Source organism: Panicum virgatum, chromosome 2K, assembly GCF_016808335.1.
Source record: "Panicum virgatum strain AP13 chromosome 2K, P.virgatum_v5, whole genome shotgun sequence".
Lineage (NCBI taxonomy): Eukaryota > Viridiplantae > Streptophyta > Magnoliopsida > Poales > Poaceae > Panicum > Panicum virgatum.
Genome location: NC_053137.1, coordinates 20,748,483 through 20,765,970, shown reverse-complemented (window position 1 = coordinate 20,765,970; position 17,488 = coordinate 20,748,483). Strand labels below are relative to the sequence as shown.

The following is a 17,488-nucleotide window of genomic DNA, read 5'->3' as shown; positions in this document are numbered from 1 at the left end:
CTGAATTTGAATAGTGCCATGAATAGTAACTCGTGATTTTGAATTTGCAGTTTGAATTTCTGAATTTTTCCGCTTGGTCGAGCCCGATTGTCCTGTGCTGGTATCATGCAAGTGGTAACAATCATATTGGCTTCGACTAGATAACATACGGGAGCAGAGTGTTGGAGTCCCACACGGATGGGTGTATCTGACTCCGGTGAAAAACATAAGAAATCCGAACACGCCAAATACCACTTGAAATCGGACAACCAACATAGGTGCGGGCGTTCAACTCGGTGAAAAACACACTTCGCCGACTCGGGTACCCCAATTCCCAGCAAACACTGAATAGGGGATTATGGACGTTGCATTGTCTGCCCCTAGAAAGAACAGGGCAGGTCAGCTGTTCAACAGGATATCTCCTGGTTTGGTTTTGAACATCTCTGTATGCATAGTGGGTCCCAGATAAATGAATGTGAAGTGACTCTGGAGAATCTAACATTCCCAAGATTTCAGATCCATCACACAGGCCTATTCATAACAGAGAATCTAACAACATTCCCAAGATTTCAGATCCATCACACAGGCCTATTCATAACAGCACAAGAAGTAAGGCCCTGTTTAGTTTTTTATCGGTAAACGCAAAAAAGCCGTAAACGCATTAAAGTAAAAAGTAATCTTGCTAATTTGAAGTACTAAATAAAATCTATTTACAAAACTTTTTGCATGGTTGGGCTGTAAATCGCGAGACGAATCTAATGAGCCTACGTAATCCATAATTTGCAACATTGATGCTACAGTAACCATCCACTAATTATTGATTAAACATGGATTAATTAGCATCATTAGATTTGTCTCGCGATTTACAACCCATCTATGCAAAAAGTTTTGCAAATAGACTTCATTTAGTACTTCAAATGACCAAGATTCTTTTGCAAATTTTTTTTGCAAAATGAACTAAACAGACCCTAAGACTTCACAACTTCAGTTATGCAGATAGCACGCTGCAGGCGAGAAATCCGCTAGCTGAGTTACCAGGCAGCCAGTAAAAGTTTGCATACGATGGCAATCCAACACAAACAAGCTACAGCAACAGAGGCACAACGCTAGACAGTCATTGGTGCCGCTAACAGTACAGCTTTGTGAGCCAAAGTTTTGTAAGCACGAAAACCTCAATGTCAATGATTGCGCACACGTTGCGGGAATCCGGCGAACAATGAACATGGTCTACATCTCCAGAGATACACTTATCATGTGAGATCACATGCAACTACATTCTTTCTCCTTCAATTTATTGTTGAGCCTGGATTTGCTGCTCAAGCTGCATCAAAAGATGACAACAGGTCAATAGTGCAAAACAGGTGCGCTAATAAAGCTGTTTATGGGAATGAATTTACATAGTATCACAAATCAAGCATGTGAGAAAATTAGCTGTTATTATCTTATCGAGATAACTATCGAGATAACTAGCACAAATTCAATTTAAACTGAGAAATTAAACAATTTAAGCATGAATAGAAAATGAATACAGAAACATTAACTAGACAGGTATAATTTAAGAGAACCACGAAAGACACAAGTAAATGCTTCAGAAACCAAACAGTTCTTCCATACAAAATTCAGGAGGAAGCAGCTTTTAACTTAAAAAGCCATATTATCTATTGTACTGTTATAGTTACTAAGTAAAAACTTGCAAGTCAAAAGGCTATGCCAGCACTACGGAACTACCTGAAGCATAGTCTGGAACTTGGTGCGCAGATCATTGAACTCATTTCTCACAACGGCTAATGCCACGATGCACCTGAAATTATGCAAATCCACCAGATTCAGTAAACTTGCAGAGCTTGAATAGTTAACTGCAATATATTAGAAGTTGCTGTTCTAACTTGATAAAGAAAAATTCAATCCAACTCAGTATTTATTCACTGAATATATGAAAAAATTAAACAGGAAAATGGGGGCCTAAATCATGGTATGACATCTACTATTACTGAATACTGACCCGTCTCTGTTCTTGTCCTGACATAACTGACGGAACTGCGTGCAAGTAAACTTCACTTTCTGAGCACCAACACTGAAACAGGCCAAAAAGGAACAGATCAGCAAAACACCATCAAAATGATTCAGTTAAAAAGGATGCTGAAAAGCATCATATATATAGAATCGGAAGCGATCACTGAATAACTAAAAGATATGTGTTAACCTCAAGGTTCAACTCTGCAGCACATCTTACCAAACTTACTAGGGTAGTAAGCAATGGTTAGCAGTGCTAGGGAAATTACTAATAAGTATGGGCAACATTCTGGGCGGGCAAGGGCAAGCATAATAAGCATTTTTCGAAAGCATGTCACAAATATGACAATCCATGACTACTGCTAGTTCATCTGGTAAGCACATGGCCACTGAAGATGAGGCTCTGGGCTTGATAAGTAGAGTACAGAGTTTATACTGGGAGGTTTGCCATATGATCCAGTGATCCAAGAACCAAGCTACAATAAAAGTTCAACATTCAAGTAGGCTCCTAGTTCCCAAAAGGCAAGAAAAATTGAAATGATCTACCTCGACAAGCAAACAATATTGTCACTCTCGAATTTCAGTTGGTGAAACTACCATTTCAATAGCTTATCATAGCAAAACAATAGTTTCAGAAAAGCTCGCAAGACGACAAATTTGATATCACCATTTACTTGCACAGCTGTAATATTGGCAGTGTCAAGAACATTCAGAATTCCACTGCAAAATGTTGCAAACAAATCCTCCAAGCCATTGACCTATGATGGCACAAACGATAAAAACTGCAAACCTACTCATCTAAGCACCTAAACATGGCACACACCACGCAGAGTCAAAGCCACCTGCCTACTAGTCTACATCACCAACGCCTAGCCCGGAGTGGGCACACCAAACAGCCTCACTAAAACAGAAAAGCAGCGGAGAAATTGGAACCAAAATCAGATGTGGGGTGATCACCTGGCGCTGCTCCCCTTTAGCTGATGCACGTAGGCGTCCACCTTATCGAAGTCCACGACGGGCTGCTCCCTGCACGCAGACGCAAATCCCAGACGAGGCCAGATCAATCGGTCGATACTCCATAGCTCGGGACGGAGGAATTGCCAGCAGCAGCAGCAGCAGCAGCAGCAATACTAGTAGCAATCAGGGGGCGAAGAGGGCGTACAGCAGGGCGGTGAGCTCGGAGATGATCCTGTCGGCGTCGTCGCAGAAGAGGGTGACGACCTCGGCGACGAAGCCCGGGGTGCCCCCGTCATCCTGCAGCATCTGCAGCTGCTGGAACTGCTCGTCCACCAGACCCTACACCGCAACCACAACATACACACAAAAATAAAATAAAATAAAACTCACTAAATCCTTCGGCTCCGGCCGGAACGCCCAATCCGATAGATCAGCACGGGAGCCGCGCGGAGTCAGAGGCCGGGGGGCTCACCGAGGCGAACATGGAGGAGAGGAGGGCGTTGAGCTGCTCCCTCAGCGCGGCGGCCGCCATGGCAGCTTTCCCGAGGAGCGGGGAGGTCGGAGCCCGCCGCGGCAGCGTGGGAAGCAGGCGGAGCTCGGGATTGAGGGGTGGGAGGAGGGTAGGCGAGTTGAATCCGATCCGGGGCGGCGATAGCGACCGGGTGAATCTATATATTTATAAACCCGCGCGCCGGTGAGGAGTGGGGGCCGGCGGAGGATTGGATTCGCGAGCGCCGCAAGGTGTGGCCACGGCGAGCCCGGCCGCCCCTCCCTGCCCGGTGGTGGTGGTGGACTCGATTCGCCTCCTCCTCCCCTTCCTGCTGCCGCGTTGCGCTGGTGGCTTGGGGTCAGGGTTTCATTTACCGACCGGAACGGCAAAACCACCGGAGTCCGGTACCGGTATACCGGTCCAGTTTGAAATCGGTCGGTACCGGTTGAATTCAAATTTAAATTCAAAAAACTGAGTTCAACCGGTTCGTACTGGTATACCGGCCGGTTTGACCGGTTTGAATTCAAATCCAAATTTAAAATCGTATGTGTAACCGGTTTGGAACGGTATACCGGCCGGTTTGACCGGTTTACCAAGTGGGTCTTAATGGGCCGTCTCATTTTTTCTTTTTCTTTTTTGGTTTAACTTTAAATGCCCGAAAAGTATGTTAAACGAATGAATTTTTGAGAAAATTTGACACCATTAGATTCGTCGCACCTTAAAGTATTTTTAGATTTGTTTTGAGAATTTTTCATTTTTTTGAATTCAAATTTGAATTTTGAATTTTGACCGGTTTGGTACCGGCCCAAACTGGAACCGGGCCGACCGGTCAAACCGGACCGGTTCTCACCGGTTTTGTAAACCCTGCTTGGGCTTTCCTTCTCCTCGGCTCCTTTCCCCTTTTCCCCTCTCCTAATTTTCATTTTTTTGTTTCAGGGTCTCAGTTTTTTTTTGGGGGGCATCGGTTCGACGCTGCTGTACACGTGTACGGCTGCCGCAGCATGGAAGGGGAAAAAAGCCGTTGGCTGATTTCCTATTTGGCCATTTTTGTTTGAATTGCATGGCTCTGTGTGTGTTGCATCACCGCGCCTAGGTTATACTCATGGGGTATGGTTGCCCTATAGTTAATAATTTACGGTGAAAGATAAGGTTTGTAATAATTGCGAGACATTTTTGTGATATTGTATCGTGTTTATCTATCTGTAATAGATCTTTTTTGTGCTATGATTTAAAGTTTGCCATAAAACAACAATGATCAGCTCGATGTGCCAGCAAAATTCTTATGCACTTCTTTAAAAGGAGGCCTTAAAGTATTTAATCAGCTATATGCCAGTGGAATTTTTATTCCATAATTTATTGTTTGCCTTTCTAAAGTTGTTCCATGATATGCTAAAGAAATGTTTTTAGGTCATAATTTAATGTTTACTCTAAAAATAGCTAAACATACCACTTAAACAATATTGTGACTTAGTTTAGCGTTTGCCTGGAAATACTGGTGTTTTGAAAGAAAAAATGCATCTTTAGGATATGAGTGGCACTTCTTAAAGCGTTTGTATACTTTGATTTTGAGAATCACTTTTAATTTGGTTCACAACCTAGGGTTGCCATGCCTTTTCTAGTCAATTTAGTGTATGATAAATAGTGACTAGAAATTTGTAGTTAATTTAGTATATTCCCAAGATAGTTGTGGTAAGTGAGAAATTGATTAAAAGTTAGATATATTAAGTTGTGACTCGGAACCAAACATTAACTAGAAAAAATCGTGGTTGCCTAAGAGCGTCTTTCGCGGATTCCTATTCCCCAGTCCAACTATCATATTGGAAGAGTTGGTGAAACATAGTGCTTCCGTAGGTCCCTCTACCTTTCTCCTTTTTAATAACTATTTGGACAAGCCAATAATCAAACCCAACTCACAAACCTAGGAGGTGGAACTCCCCGGTAGGATAGTTGGATTGAAATTAGATTATTAAGGAATTGAAAAAAAAAACTCCTCCAATAATTATGAAAGAGCTACCAGCTGGTTGTTTGGAAATGGTCGGAAATGCGCTAAGGTTAGTAGTGGTAACCTTAGGCTATGAACCCTTCAAAATAAAAAACCTTAGGCTATGAACCAACAGGCCTAGTTCAAAACCAGACATACCATACATAAAAATCCATGATATCCTAATGATTTTTTTATGCTTTCCCTAAAATACCATGCCATAATGCGAGCAAAACATTATTATTTTTTTGCCGTGGTCTAAAGTGTATTGTAAAACCTTTGATTGTAAAATCATGTTGTGGAAGCAAATTTATACTTTTCTTGAATGTTCGCTCAAAAATCTTTGCGAGGAGAAGCATTTTGACATTTATATGTTGTAGCTTTTTTTTTGTAGAAACTTGATCCATGACATGCTAGCGAAACATTTTTCTGCCGTGGCTGTAAGAACACTGATCCACATCAGTGCTCTATGAGTAATACCTCTACCGCAGCTCGACAAAAATGTGTCAAATCTCTATTGAAAATGGTGTGTGATCTGACAGTTGTTTGAGATGAGGATATGCATGCTTGCTCGGGAGATGTTTTGCACGTTGGTGGCCACAACGGCGCTTTCGGTGAGGCTATGATTCTGCCTGTCTCCCTGCCTCCACAGCTTTGGAACCTTCACATGACTGTTGCGCCTCTTTTTCTATTTAAAAGTGGGTCTCCATGGTATCTTCATCAGGGCACACAAACCTGCAGCACATGCTGGGATTCCATCTCATGATTGGAGCAGCATGTCGGGTGCAGACTTCGAGTGCAGTTTCACTTTCACCGGACGGTCAAACCAGATCACAGGCAGTTGATTACTCTAGATCCATTAGAGAAGGTAAAACATATGATAATTGTATTATTGTATAGGTCTAATCAGTACTCGCTAAACAGGGCTATGAACAAATCAACGCATTAGCCATCTGCATCGTTGTGTATTTACAGTTTTATAGCTGGTGTTTCCTCCGAGGAGGTTACATGCTGGGGCTCGATAATAGACATTCAGGTACAGGCTTGCCTCAACTGCGCGCTGAGCCGCTAGACTTAAAACAGACAAAAATTCAGAGCTATTGAAAATTGGGCGCAATTATATGAGCCAATCAGCAGCATGAACAACTAAGCTCTGTACTCGTCGCCACAATCCCCGATAATATCCATCAAATTTCTGCCCTTCTTCGATACCTCAGTGATGCTGTTCATGTCCTCTTCATCCAGTTCAAGTGAGAATATGGAGTTGGTGTCTTTGATGTGCTCGGAGAGTCCCAATCTCACACCTACCATGGAACCTGCAACAGATGTCTGCTCCAAACCCAAAAAAGGGGATCATAATAACAGAAGCCATGAGTTGTTGAATACTACAGAAGTACAGATGAAGACATGAAAAATCTTCAAGCCAGCTTGATGTATGATGGATACCTGGTTCAGTATGTATCGCACAGCAACAGTTGCGATTGGAACACCATGTTTCAATGACACCTTCTTTAAAGTTTGTAACAAAGTCTGGAACAAGCTCCAGCCACCCCAAGCATCGACCATCTGTCACAGCCTCAAGAATGAGGGTGATGTGAAACATTAAGGGGAAAAAGTTCAACCACAACAATACAAAGTGCTCACCCTCTTATACTTCTGCAAAGATGGGGTATTTAGAGGAGGCCCAGCAAAAGGTATTGATACGTTCATGTCAAGAAACTTTTCAGACAAAAGACCACCCATCACTGTGCCATACCTGCATCAAGGGATAGTGGGTTTAAACTTTGAATGTATGTTCTACTTAGAGAGAGGAAGAGAGGTATGAAGGCAGGGAGCAGACGTTATAAGTTTAACTCCAGTTAACTGGCAAAGCTCTGCCATTCTTTGCTGAGGGCGCATATCAACGATGGAATGTTGAACCTGACAATCGCAACCATCTCTCACATATTTGAGGGCCATACAATAACAGACGAAAAGAAATCCTCCATATAGAGGTGGAGAAATATACCTGGTTGCTGACAACTGGGATCCCGTTTTCTAGAATTATTTGCAGTCTGTCTGTATCGAAGTTTGTCAGAGCTACGGTCTTTATCTTGCCTTTAGAATTTTCAGAACAAAAACGTGTTATGTAAGAATCCATTCATACTGGAAAGGCATGAGAGCATAAATGATAAGAGCCACTATCTGGTTTAAATTTAGAATTTAGAGTTTTACCTTCCTCCTTCAGGTCTGTGATGTGCTTTAGTGCATCCAAATATCCAGGATTTGCATAATCCCACCTATTTATTTTAGGATATAAGGTCAGCTGAATTACCAGCTGCGACAGTAGTTGCATAATAGAAGTACCCCTCAAGGAGTACCCACACTATCAGATATCACAGGTTCAAATCAACTTGGCATCTCTGAAGTTTTGGGTTTCTAGTACCAAATAAGCACATCTACCTCAGAAAGATGTACTGAATTATCAACACTCAACATTACTTCCAAGGGAAAATTGGTCTCATAGCATTGAAAGATCACGACTTCCGTAAAATACCATCAAAATCGTTCAGCTCCGTAAAATACCACCGAAAGCTACAAACGTTACCTCAAATTAGCATTCCGTCACGTTTTCCGTTAAATCATCGTCACGACGTCCTTCCTCCTTTGCCACGCCCAACAGCCTTCTTCCTCCTTTCGCTAGCGCTGCGGTGAGAAAAGCGAGGCCGAGCCAGCGGGGCCAAGCAAGCAGCAGTGCGCCGCGGCAACGAGATTCCGACGGGAAGCAAGCGGCGGATGGACAGCGGCTCCTAATTTTCACGCCCAGTGAGTTCATCGTTGTGCCAAATTCCCCTCTCTCTCTCTCTCTGTAATTTCTCCCCCCATCACCTAATTCAGCAGCGGCGCGCGCAGGCGCAGGCGGGCTCCAGCGCGCGGGCAGGCCGGGTCCAGCGGCGGGTGGGACAACGGCTCCTTGTGGTGGGATCAGGCGTCCGGCGAGGAGCAGGCGCGTGGTGGGACGTAGGGTCGCGACGCTGTCACGGCTGAGCATGTCCGGCGGCCACGAATCGAGCACGACGAGTGCGAGCCGCGAGCTTGCGGAGCGCGGCGATCGGCGAGCACGAAACGTGCCGAGGGCTCCGGCAGCGCGCGGGGGCCGGCGGCGGCGCGTGCTTCACCGGCGATTCCCTGCAGCGTCACGCAAGTGGTCCCGCGGCGGCACGGCGGGCGGGTTCCAAGCAACGCACAGGCGGTCCCACGGCGGCGCGGGTCCTGGCGACGCACAGGCGAGGTGCGGCGGCGAGCGCGAGCGAGAAGCGCGCGATGGCTGCTAGGTGCGGCGGCTCGCCGGGGATTAGGCGGGGGCGCGCAGGTGGGGGCCAGCGGCGGCGGGCAAGTAGGGGCCGGCGGCGGGCGCACAGGCGTATAGACGTAGGTGCGTGATCCGGTGCGCAGCGGCGCGTGTGGCGTGGTCCAGCAGTGGTGCACTGCTGAAGACGAAGATCTTGATTCTCTCTGTCAGTAATTGGTCTTCCCAGCACCTAATTTCGACACCCAGTGAGTGGCGGCGACGCAGATGGCTCAGGCTCGACCGCGAGCACCACCGCGTCCCCGAGCGCCACCGCGGCCCCGCAGCAGGGGAGGAGCGGCTGGGGAAACGAGGGAGGAGATGGGAAGGAAGAGCAGCGGGGGAAGCCAGGGAGGAGCTGGAGGCGGCCGCGCTCACGACGAGGTTTTTTTTTTGATAGCTTCACGACGAGGCTCTCGAAGCACTAGCGAAAGGAGGAAGAAGGCTGTTGGACGTGGCAGAGGAGGAAGAATGACGGCGTGACGACGAGTTAGTGGTAAATGTGACGGAATGCTAATTTGAGGTAACGTTTGCAGCTTTCGGTGGTATTTCACGGGGCCGAACGATTTCGGTGGTATTTTACGGAAGTCGTGATCTTTCAATGCTATGAGACCAATTTTCCCTACTTCCAAATGTCCTTCAAATTGATCTCTCATGCAGTACAACTAAGAGCAATGACAATTGGCAAAAGAGACAACTCTAATCCAATTACATGACATATTAATGAATAGTCTTTTTTGAGTGGTATATCATTGCAAAATTGACTGCAAAAACTGAACTTTAAAGTCACTTGCAAAATCATTTCCAAATTTCAGCAGTGGCTTCTAGCATGGAAGATGGCATGCTCAGAAAATGGCACTCAAATATTATGACAGTTATGGTAACTTTATGAGCAATAACATACCAGTGGAACTGCAACATGTCCAATGCAGCAACATCCATCCTCTTCCTAGATCTATTGATATTATCCTCAACGTAACTTCTTGTCATCTTAACGGGAGGCGGCACCCACTTTGTAAGCCTGCATTATTAAGTAAGAAACAATTAAAAGATAACAGAAAAATATCTAAGAAGCCTAAGATGCATACAAGTGATAGAGACCATGAGGAATTGCTCACTCACCCCTTGATTTCTTCAAGCAACTCAGGTGGGCGCTCCCGCCTGACTCTATTGATGAACATGCCATACAAATCCTCTGCTGGCCCATCTGCCAGGACGACAATTATATGTCAGTGTCAAATTGAAAACATGGGGGCTCCATTATATATCGGAACATGAAAGCATGATTCAGCCTAAAAGGCTAGTTGGAGCCGCTGTAGTCAGTTCCCATCCAATATCTAATGAAATTGCAGCTCAAAGAAGTAAATAGAACGTTGCCTATTTTCTGAGACATATGGACAAGACCTATGAGCACACTGTACAAGTTCCTAGTTCAAACAAGAAACTAAAAAATTTCTCACTGTGGCACTAACAGTTTCAGCTATGTGCAGCGTTTGCACATCAATGGGCAACACCGCAACCGGGATCAGAACATGTGACAAATAGTATCGCTTCACCATAGAGCAGGAGAGTAAACACATGCACACTAGGTGTTTCTGCGAATGCCCAGCACAGAGCTCGCAGAGAAGGGAAGGGAAAGGGCAAGTACAGTGGTCCGCCATGTCGAAGGTGGTGAGTCCGGCGTCGGCGTACGCGAGCATGGCTTCGACCGCGGCGTCGCGGTCGATGCGGCCCCACCCTCCGCTGGTCTGCCACATGCCGTTGAGCACCCGGCATATCGCCAGGGAGTCCCCGCTGTTGCTGACGGTCGCCACCCTCGCCGGCCCCGCGGTGGCCGTCTCCGTCGCCGCGGCGCAGGCCGTGCACCTCGCGGGCCTCAGGCGGCGCGGGAGGGGAGGCGGCGCCGCGGCCGCCGGCGAGACGGCGCGCGCTGACGACATGGGTGATGGGTCGTGCGTGCGTGCGAGCGCGCGCGCGTGCCACGGGACGGAGGAGAAGGGATAAGACTCGGTTGGCCCTTGGGCCTCGCATTTGGGTTTGGGCTGCTCGTGTCTCTCCGCGTAAAAAAAATATTTCTACTAATTATGCTACTAATTATGTGCTTAAACCTTACTTTTTCAGTCACACTTTTGGATCAACCAAAATGTCTGGATATTGATTTTTTGATACAAAGGTAGGCCATACTAATTTTTTTGTATAAAGTTGTTTTCCTTGAAAGTATACAAGGATAATTGAAAAACATATATTGTTTTTAAGGGCAATAAAATTAGCAAAACTGAAGAAAAAAATATAAATTGTGGCAAGGGAAGAATTTTACCATACACCAATCTCTGACACTGGAGCTGAGCGTTGTTGCTCAACTAAACTTGTTTTTTTAGCAGTTACTAAACTTGTTTTCTCTAGCGAGGATTGGAAGTAAAAAAAGCATATGCCAAACCCGGAATGCGAAGAAAGGCGAGCGAACGCGGCGCCGAGACAGCCTAATCCAGAACGGGAGACGCGGGGGCCTTACAGCAATCCTCTTACATATGTCCGCCATGTCGAACGTGGCGAGGCCGCCGTCGGCGTACCGGAGCATGGCGTCCACGGCCGCCGCCGGCTCCGCGCGGCCCCACGACGCGCCGCTCACCTGCCACATGCCGTTCACCACCCGGCACACCTCCAGCGCGTCCCCGGCCTTGCTCTGCACCGTCGTCTTCCTCCCGTCGGCCTCCGCCGCCACGCACCGCGGCACCAGACGCCGCCGGGGCCAACACCGCCGCCTCGATCTTGCCGCGGGCGTCGGCCGTGGAACGAGGCAGCCGGCGGCGGCGGTGGCCATTTCAGCGCCTGCCAGGACGCGCGCGAGCGAGCGGCGAGAGAATACGAGAACAAGAGGGCTATCTGTGCTCGTTGAACCCTGAGGGCTGAGGCTGCAGGCTTTATTCAAATCTCAAGTGGTACAGAAAGAGTGGGTATATGTGTAATTCAGACATCACAATCAGAAACCGAATGCCATGTGGTCAAGTACGCATGGCAACATCTGTCGTAGAACACTGCGACCATAAACACAAGAACACCTAAATGATGACGCGAGATGTACATGGAACAATGAAACAGGGAGCAGTCTCAGATCTTGCTCGCGAACTGGAGGCCCTCCTTGAGCTCCTCGACGCTGGAGACAGCCGGCTGGGTTTTCGCCACCTTGGCGATGGCCTTGTTCTCGTCCGGAGACCCGCCTTCCAGAAAGGCGCCCAAGACCTTGCCGTCCTTGATCCAGTACGACCCGAATTTGGGCTTGCTGGAGGCGGGGTCACTGTCGCCGAACAGGATGGTTTCGCCGACGTTGTCGCCGTAGAACTGCCACCCCAGGTCGAAGGATCGGGAGTAGAAGTATGGCAGGTAGTCGTACTCTGGAACCGACTCCCCGGACTCCTTTCCCTTGATTGCCTGAAAGAAGATGCAATAATATCACAAGCAGCTCAGATGCTGAATGGATATAGATAAAACCAAAGCCTGAATCACACTTGTTGGGGAACTCCACATTCAGGCATTTGCCGCCATGTGAGAAGGTTTCACACAAAATAAAACTAGTTAACATTGTTCTTAGTGCAACTGCAGCGTTTCCTACTATTTTGTTGGGTGGAACTGTGGAAATGGAGATAAACTGACAACTGAATTCTGCCTATCACAGCAAACAGCTCACACAATTAACCAGATTCACATTATTCTTGCATATTTCAATATTACCAAATCTACTAATCAACAGCAGTACAGCACATCATGGAGAGAATTTTAAACAGATGAAACTCTACCAGGCTGGTCTAAGACTCTGAATGCTGCCAGTGTTTATGTGTGTCTATTTATGTGTTAATATTAATTATATTGAGTCCTAACAAAACTTATACAAACACAAGTCAGAGATTAAACAAAGTGGGAGTGCCTCACCTTTACAGCCTGCTCTGCAGACTTCCTAGCATGGTCAACGTGTTCTACTCTCCTCAACTCATTGTACATCTTCAAGGGGAAGGTAGCAACATCGCCAATGGCATATACTCCAGGAACACTTGTTTCAAAGAAAGCATCAGTCTGCATGAAATTTTCAGACACATCAGATATTAAGGTGTAAGCAGAACAGAAACAAGTTCGATTTATAAAAGGGATAACTCAAGGAGTGCAACAAAGATGGAAAAAATGAGGAACATGCTGTTGATTAAAAGATAGAACATGCATAACTGCTGTTTTTAACAAGTAAACATAAAAAATATAAAATAGAATAATCATGCACATTTTTTATTGAAATATCCATAAAACTTTTTGCAATTACTGCTCTAAGTTAAAATGGTAAGTTAGAAGCTAACTAACCTTGATTCCACCTTTCTCCTCAGCAACTTGCCCTTTGAAGAGAGTAGTCAATGGTCTGCCTCCAACACCGACAACAACAATATCAGCTTCAAGTACTGTGCCATCCTTTAGCTTAACTGCAGTGACCTGTAAGCACGAAACAGATTGAAGCAAATAAACATTTGCATCTATAAATAGAACTTTACAATTGAATTAGGTTTGGAAATTATACATACATCACCATTGGCATTGGCATCAAAACCAACAGCTAATGTGCCCTTCAAAACCTTTACCCCTTTGTTAGTATAGTAAGCCTCGTAGAAAGCAGCAATATCGGCAGTGAAGAGCCGGGGCACTACAAGAAATGACATAGCAGTTCATTGTGTCAATAATTTTTCCACTTCAATTTCATTTAACAGCATAGTCACAAGAGCAAAGTGTTTTCCATTTCTCTAATGCATAATTAGTATTAGAAATAGTATTGGCAGCAATATGTGAATGATGACACTTACTGCACCAAGGTTCAGGAAACACCATAGTGACATCATAGTCATTGATCTTCAGTGCTGCACTAAGTTCAAGCCCAATATAACCTCCCCCAACAACCACTGCCTTCCCACCCTTGTTTGCCTGGATAGCTGCAACCAGCTTGTCAGCATCATCAATTTCCCTTAGATATAGAATGTTGTTAGAATCAGCTCCTTGTGTGCCAAAATCAGTGAGCTTGATGACCTGAAAAGCGAGTGCAATTAGGTGTGGTTCATTATGTTGAAAAATAGTAGTAGCAATGAGTATTCAGTGAACAAAATTTAATAGTTTCTGAGGGCAACATTTTGGGCCATCATCCACAGATGACAAAAAAAAAGCATGAGAATATAAGGGAAATAAATACATACCGAGGATCCAGTTGCAATGAGCAGGATGTCATATGTAAAGGTTGCTCCAGCTGCACTAGTCAGAGTCTTGGTGGAAAGATCAGCTTTCACAATTTCAGTGCTGAGGATCAGCTCAATACCTGCCAACATATGAAATAATATATATGATCAGTATCCAAAATAATTACATAGCAAACATATGGGTATTCTTGAAGCACCAAATAAATCCTGGAGATGCAGATGCCATACGTTTGAACTGACCAGCATATTTTCTATTCATGGTTGGACTTTCAATAGTAACAAAATTGAATCACAACACAGCTAAGATTAAAATGAACATTCAGCCAAACAAACATATCATTATAAAACAAACATTTCTCGTCAGTGAACTGGACATTTGTAAGGGTAAAGCAGCAAGGCACCCTCATATTGTGACGACACAGTGAACTAGATATGGGTGAACAGGTAATAGCTTTACAAGCTAGGTTGGAAAATTTGGAGTTCCATCAAGCATAATCCTTAAAGGACTGCCCAGCAGGCAGCAGCTAAGTTCAAATGGACAGTGTAAAATGAAGGATACAACTCCAACGGTCACAAATAAAGCATCGAAATGTGATTTAACACTGTAAGAGAATTTTGAATTGTACCTTTCTCCGAGTACCATTCAGGCAATAGCCTTTCTCCACCACTTCCGACACACACATGAAATCCTGGGAGCCTTGCAGCATCTATTCACAGTAAGACATAACAGAATTTTGCATGAGCTCATGCGGTGGAGTAGATCAGATATTAAAGGCATGTAAATATTGTTTGAAGAACATACTCTGAGGGAAGAGGTAACCCTTGCTGAGGGCAGGACGCTCGTACGGAGCCACCTGCCAAACAAATTGTGGTTAGAGATGTGTCATTTATGCATTAACAAACAAGAACAGTCACAAAGAACAAAAAGAGGCCAGGTGATCACTGGCGCTTGTGAAAATGGGGACAAGGATTCAGAAAGACAAGGTAATTTTGCACCCTCTCCTGCAACATCCCTGTTCCTATGTGTTTGCCGCGTACTTATGCTCAGTATTTGCCTAGTCAGTTGACTCAAAGTTCACTACATTAGACATTTTGGTAAGCAATAAGGTAGTCATTAGAATACCTGAAGGCAAAAGGCTGGTTTCAACATTTTACAGTAAGTCCATACATGATTAATAATAATACTATTAACAAGTGTCAGTTCTGCGGCTTAAGAAAAAGTAGCAACTATCATGGGAATAACACGTGCAAAGTGATGATTTAGTAAAGGCACGAGGATAACTACTACATATACTTCAGCACAGGGCACCATGCTTGCATGATTGCATCTGTACCAGTTAAGTTGCATCTGCAGAGCGCATTTGGTATTCAGTTATCTAACAATTGCAGTTGTGAACCCACTTCGCTCAGTCAATAAGAATATCTCATGGGAAAGCTAAAAAAGGCTGTGGCAAATGGATCATGGCATGGACCGTGGAGGGAGAACACGTACCGCCTCCTTGGAGATGATGGCGAGCTCCCCTGGCTGAACTCCCTGCTTGGCGAACTCCCGGGCCGCGTACCCCTGCAAAATTGGCCGCAAGTTGAGCAAAAACGAGTCCGCACGCGAGATCTAGAGACCATTCAGATGGAACAAGAAAAAGGATCGGCAAATCGCTTGTTACAGACAAACGAGCGGGACAGCAGGCACGTCCGGTAAAATTACGAACAAAACCATCGATCTCGGGAAGAATCGACGAAACAAAAAACCCCAAAAGGTAGGGGGAGGAAGGACGGAAACTAATCGGAAGATAGGGAGGAGGCGTAACGCAGGGGAGGGAGCACGGGCACGCACCGCCGCGACGCCGCCGCCGAGGATGACGTACTTGAAGTGCTTCCCGGACATGCCTACCTGCCTCCGATGATCCGATCGATCGAGCTACCAGTGACCAGTCAGTCCAGTCTGCCTGCGCGGCGGGCCTGGCGATTGCAGAGGACAAGGAGGATTTGGCGAGGGGAGGGAGACGAGTTGGAGTGGGAGCGGGTGGGGATTAATAAAATATACCAAACCAACCGCGGCACCCGCCCTGTGCTCGGTCGAGCGACTGCCACGCGGGCCTGGATGGGTATGGGCCCCAGTTGTCAGTTAAGATATCCCTCAAGGAGCGAGTTTATTGGAGGGGGCCTGGGTGGTCGCGCCGCGCTGGCCTTGGTGGTGGTTGCCCATTGGCTGGCTTCGTCCAGGTAGGCGGACCACGTGGCGCGGTCGAGGCCGTTGGGAACTTGGGATCAGTGATGGGTGGGGGTCTGGGCCCTGGGGTGCTGTGGGGGTGGTGGCGCGCCTTTTTTTATTTTTATATTTTTTAAAAAAATTCAAAAATAAATAGCTTATATCGAAAAATTCAAAAATAGTCGCCCCTTGTGGGCGACGGGGGCTGACTACAAAATGGCCGGCGGCGCTGGGTTGGCGTTGGCGCGGCCGGGGTCGGTCGCCCACCCATGGGGCCAGTCGCCCCTCCCACGGGCGAAAGCCTAGCCGCTGCTGCTGACTGGCAGCGTGCATGTGCATGCATGCAGGAACGTGTTGTTTCCTGCTGCAAGTGATGGGTTGCTGAGCTCGAATGACTTGTCCATCAGCTTTTGCCTTTCCGTGATGCAAAATGGGCACAGGCGACCAATGAGTCAGTGGAAGTGCGTGCCAGCTTCGTAAATCGCAGCAGCTTGCGGCCGTTCTTGAAACCACTGTTCATTATCAATCTCTAATTAAAACAATTAGAGAGGAGAAGCTCTCACCCCTCATTCTCAATCCAAAAATTCTCCAAAAATTCCAGAAAAAAGAAGAGAGGGGTGAGGAGAAGGAAAGTGGTGAAATCCTGCCGGAGTGCGCACCTGTGATCTGCAGGTAACCACGTTTCACTTTTATATAGTTGCGTTGTTTTCTTATAGTAATTTATTTTAGTTAGTTTTATAGTAGATTCATTCTAGTAGTGTCGGTGTCCTGACCCGGCGGTCCGGATCCCAACTAGTAATGCTGCGTGTTTCCTCGTCCCAGATGTTGATGCAAGATGCAACACAGTAACGCACGGGTTTATCCTGGTTCCGGCCGCGGGGCCGTACGTCCAGCAAGGGGGTGTGCGAGGGCACTGTATTATTTTGCACCGGAGGTGCCTGTAGTAGGGGGTACAGGCGAGGCGAGAGAGGGAGGGAAGCCCCCAGGTCTCTGCTAGAGGAGAAGTCGACTGAGGCGAATGCCAATATCGGGTGCTCAGTGATGCTGAGTGTTGCTTTTATCGAGTGGGTCCGATCGCGCGATGTTGCCGACGTCGTTGACGATGGCCTCTCCCTTAAAGGAAGTCAGTCTCCTCCTTTTATAGTCACAAGGAGGGTCGGTGTATATGCGCAGGGGATCGTGGAAGTCGTCGTTTTCCCCGAATCGCGGGGGTACAGTGGTCGAACACTGTAGGAAGTACACTGTGGGGCATGGCGTCGGGCGTGGCAATTGTCCTGGGTATTGTCCTTGTCTTGCGGAGATCGCGCCGGCG

The 17,488-nt window shown here is 46.4% G+C and overlaps 3 protein-coding genes across 3 annotated transcripts; all 3 read right to left on the bottom strand.

Moving 5' to 3' along the window:
* Positions 1-937: 937 nt before the first annotated feature.
* LOC120671243 (histidine-containing phosphotransfer protein 2-like) lies at positions 938-3,787 on the bottom strand. Its single transcript, XM_039951528.1, has 6 exons — positions 3,422-3,787; positions 3,155-3,288; positions 2,950-3,018; positions 1,982-2,053; positions 1,708-1,780; positions 938-1,300 (listed from the first exon to the last, which is right to left on the bottom strand). Exons 1-6 carry the CDS (start codon positions 3,479-3,481, stop codon positions 1,271-1,273), a joined length of 438 nt encoding a protein of 145 aa, XP_039807462.1. The 5' UTR covers positions 3,482-3,787; the 3' UTR covers positions 938-1,270.
* Positions 3,788-6,289: 2,502 nt separating this feature from the next.
* LOC120671236 (flagellar radial spoke protein 5-like) lies at positions 6,290-10,791 on the bottom strand. Its single transcript, XM_039951521.1, has 9 exons — positions 10,397-10,791; positions 9,871-9,955; positions 9,653-9,769; positions 7,635-7,699; positions 7,429-7,517; positions 7,261-7,340; positions 7,065-7,176; positions 6,867-6,986; positions 6,290-6,749 (listed from the first exon to the last, which is right to left on the bottom strand). Exons 1-9 carry the CDS (start codon positions 10,686-10,688, stop codon positions 6,567-6,569), a joined length of 1,143 nt encoding a protein of 380 aa, XP_039807455.1. The 5' UTR covers positions 10,689-10,791; the 3' UTR covers positions 6,290-6,566.
* An 841-nt stretch (positions 10,792-11,632) lies between these two features.
* On the bottom strand, positions 11,633-16,023 carry LOC120671225 (monodehydroascorbate reductase 3, cytosolic-like). Its single transcript, XM_039951511.1, has 10 exons — positions 15,802-16,023; positions 15,460-15,531; positions 14,770-14,821; positions 14,594-14,674; positions 13,968-14,086; positions 13,584-13,803; positions 13,308-13,426; positions 13,093-13,218; positions 12,676-12,816; positions 11,633-12,177 (listed from the first exon to the last, which is right to left on the bottom strand). The coding sequence occupies exons 1-10, from the start codon at positions 15,850-15,852 to the stop codon at positions 11,857-11,859; spliced, it is 1,302 nt and encodes a 433-aa protein (XP_039807445.1). The 5' UTR covers positions 15,853-16,023; the 3' UTR covers positions 11,633-11,856.
* Between the last annotated feature and the right edge of the window lie 1,465 nt (positions 16,024-17,488).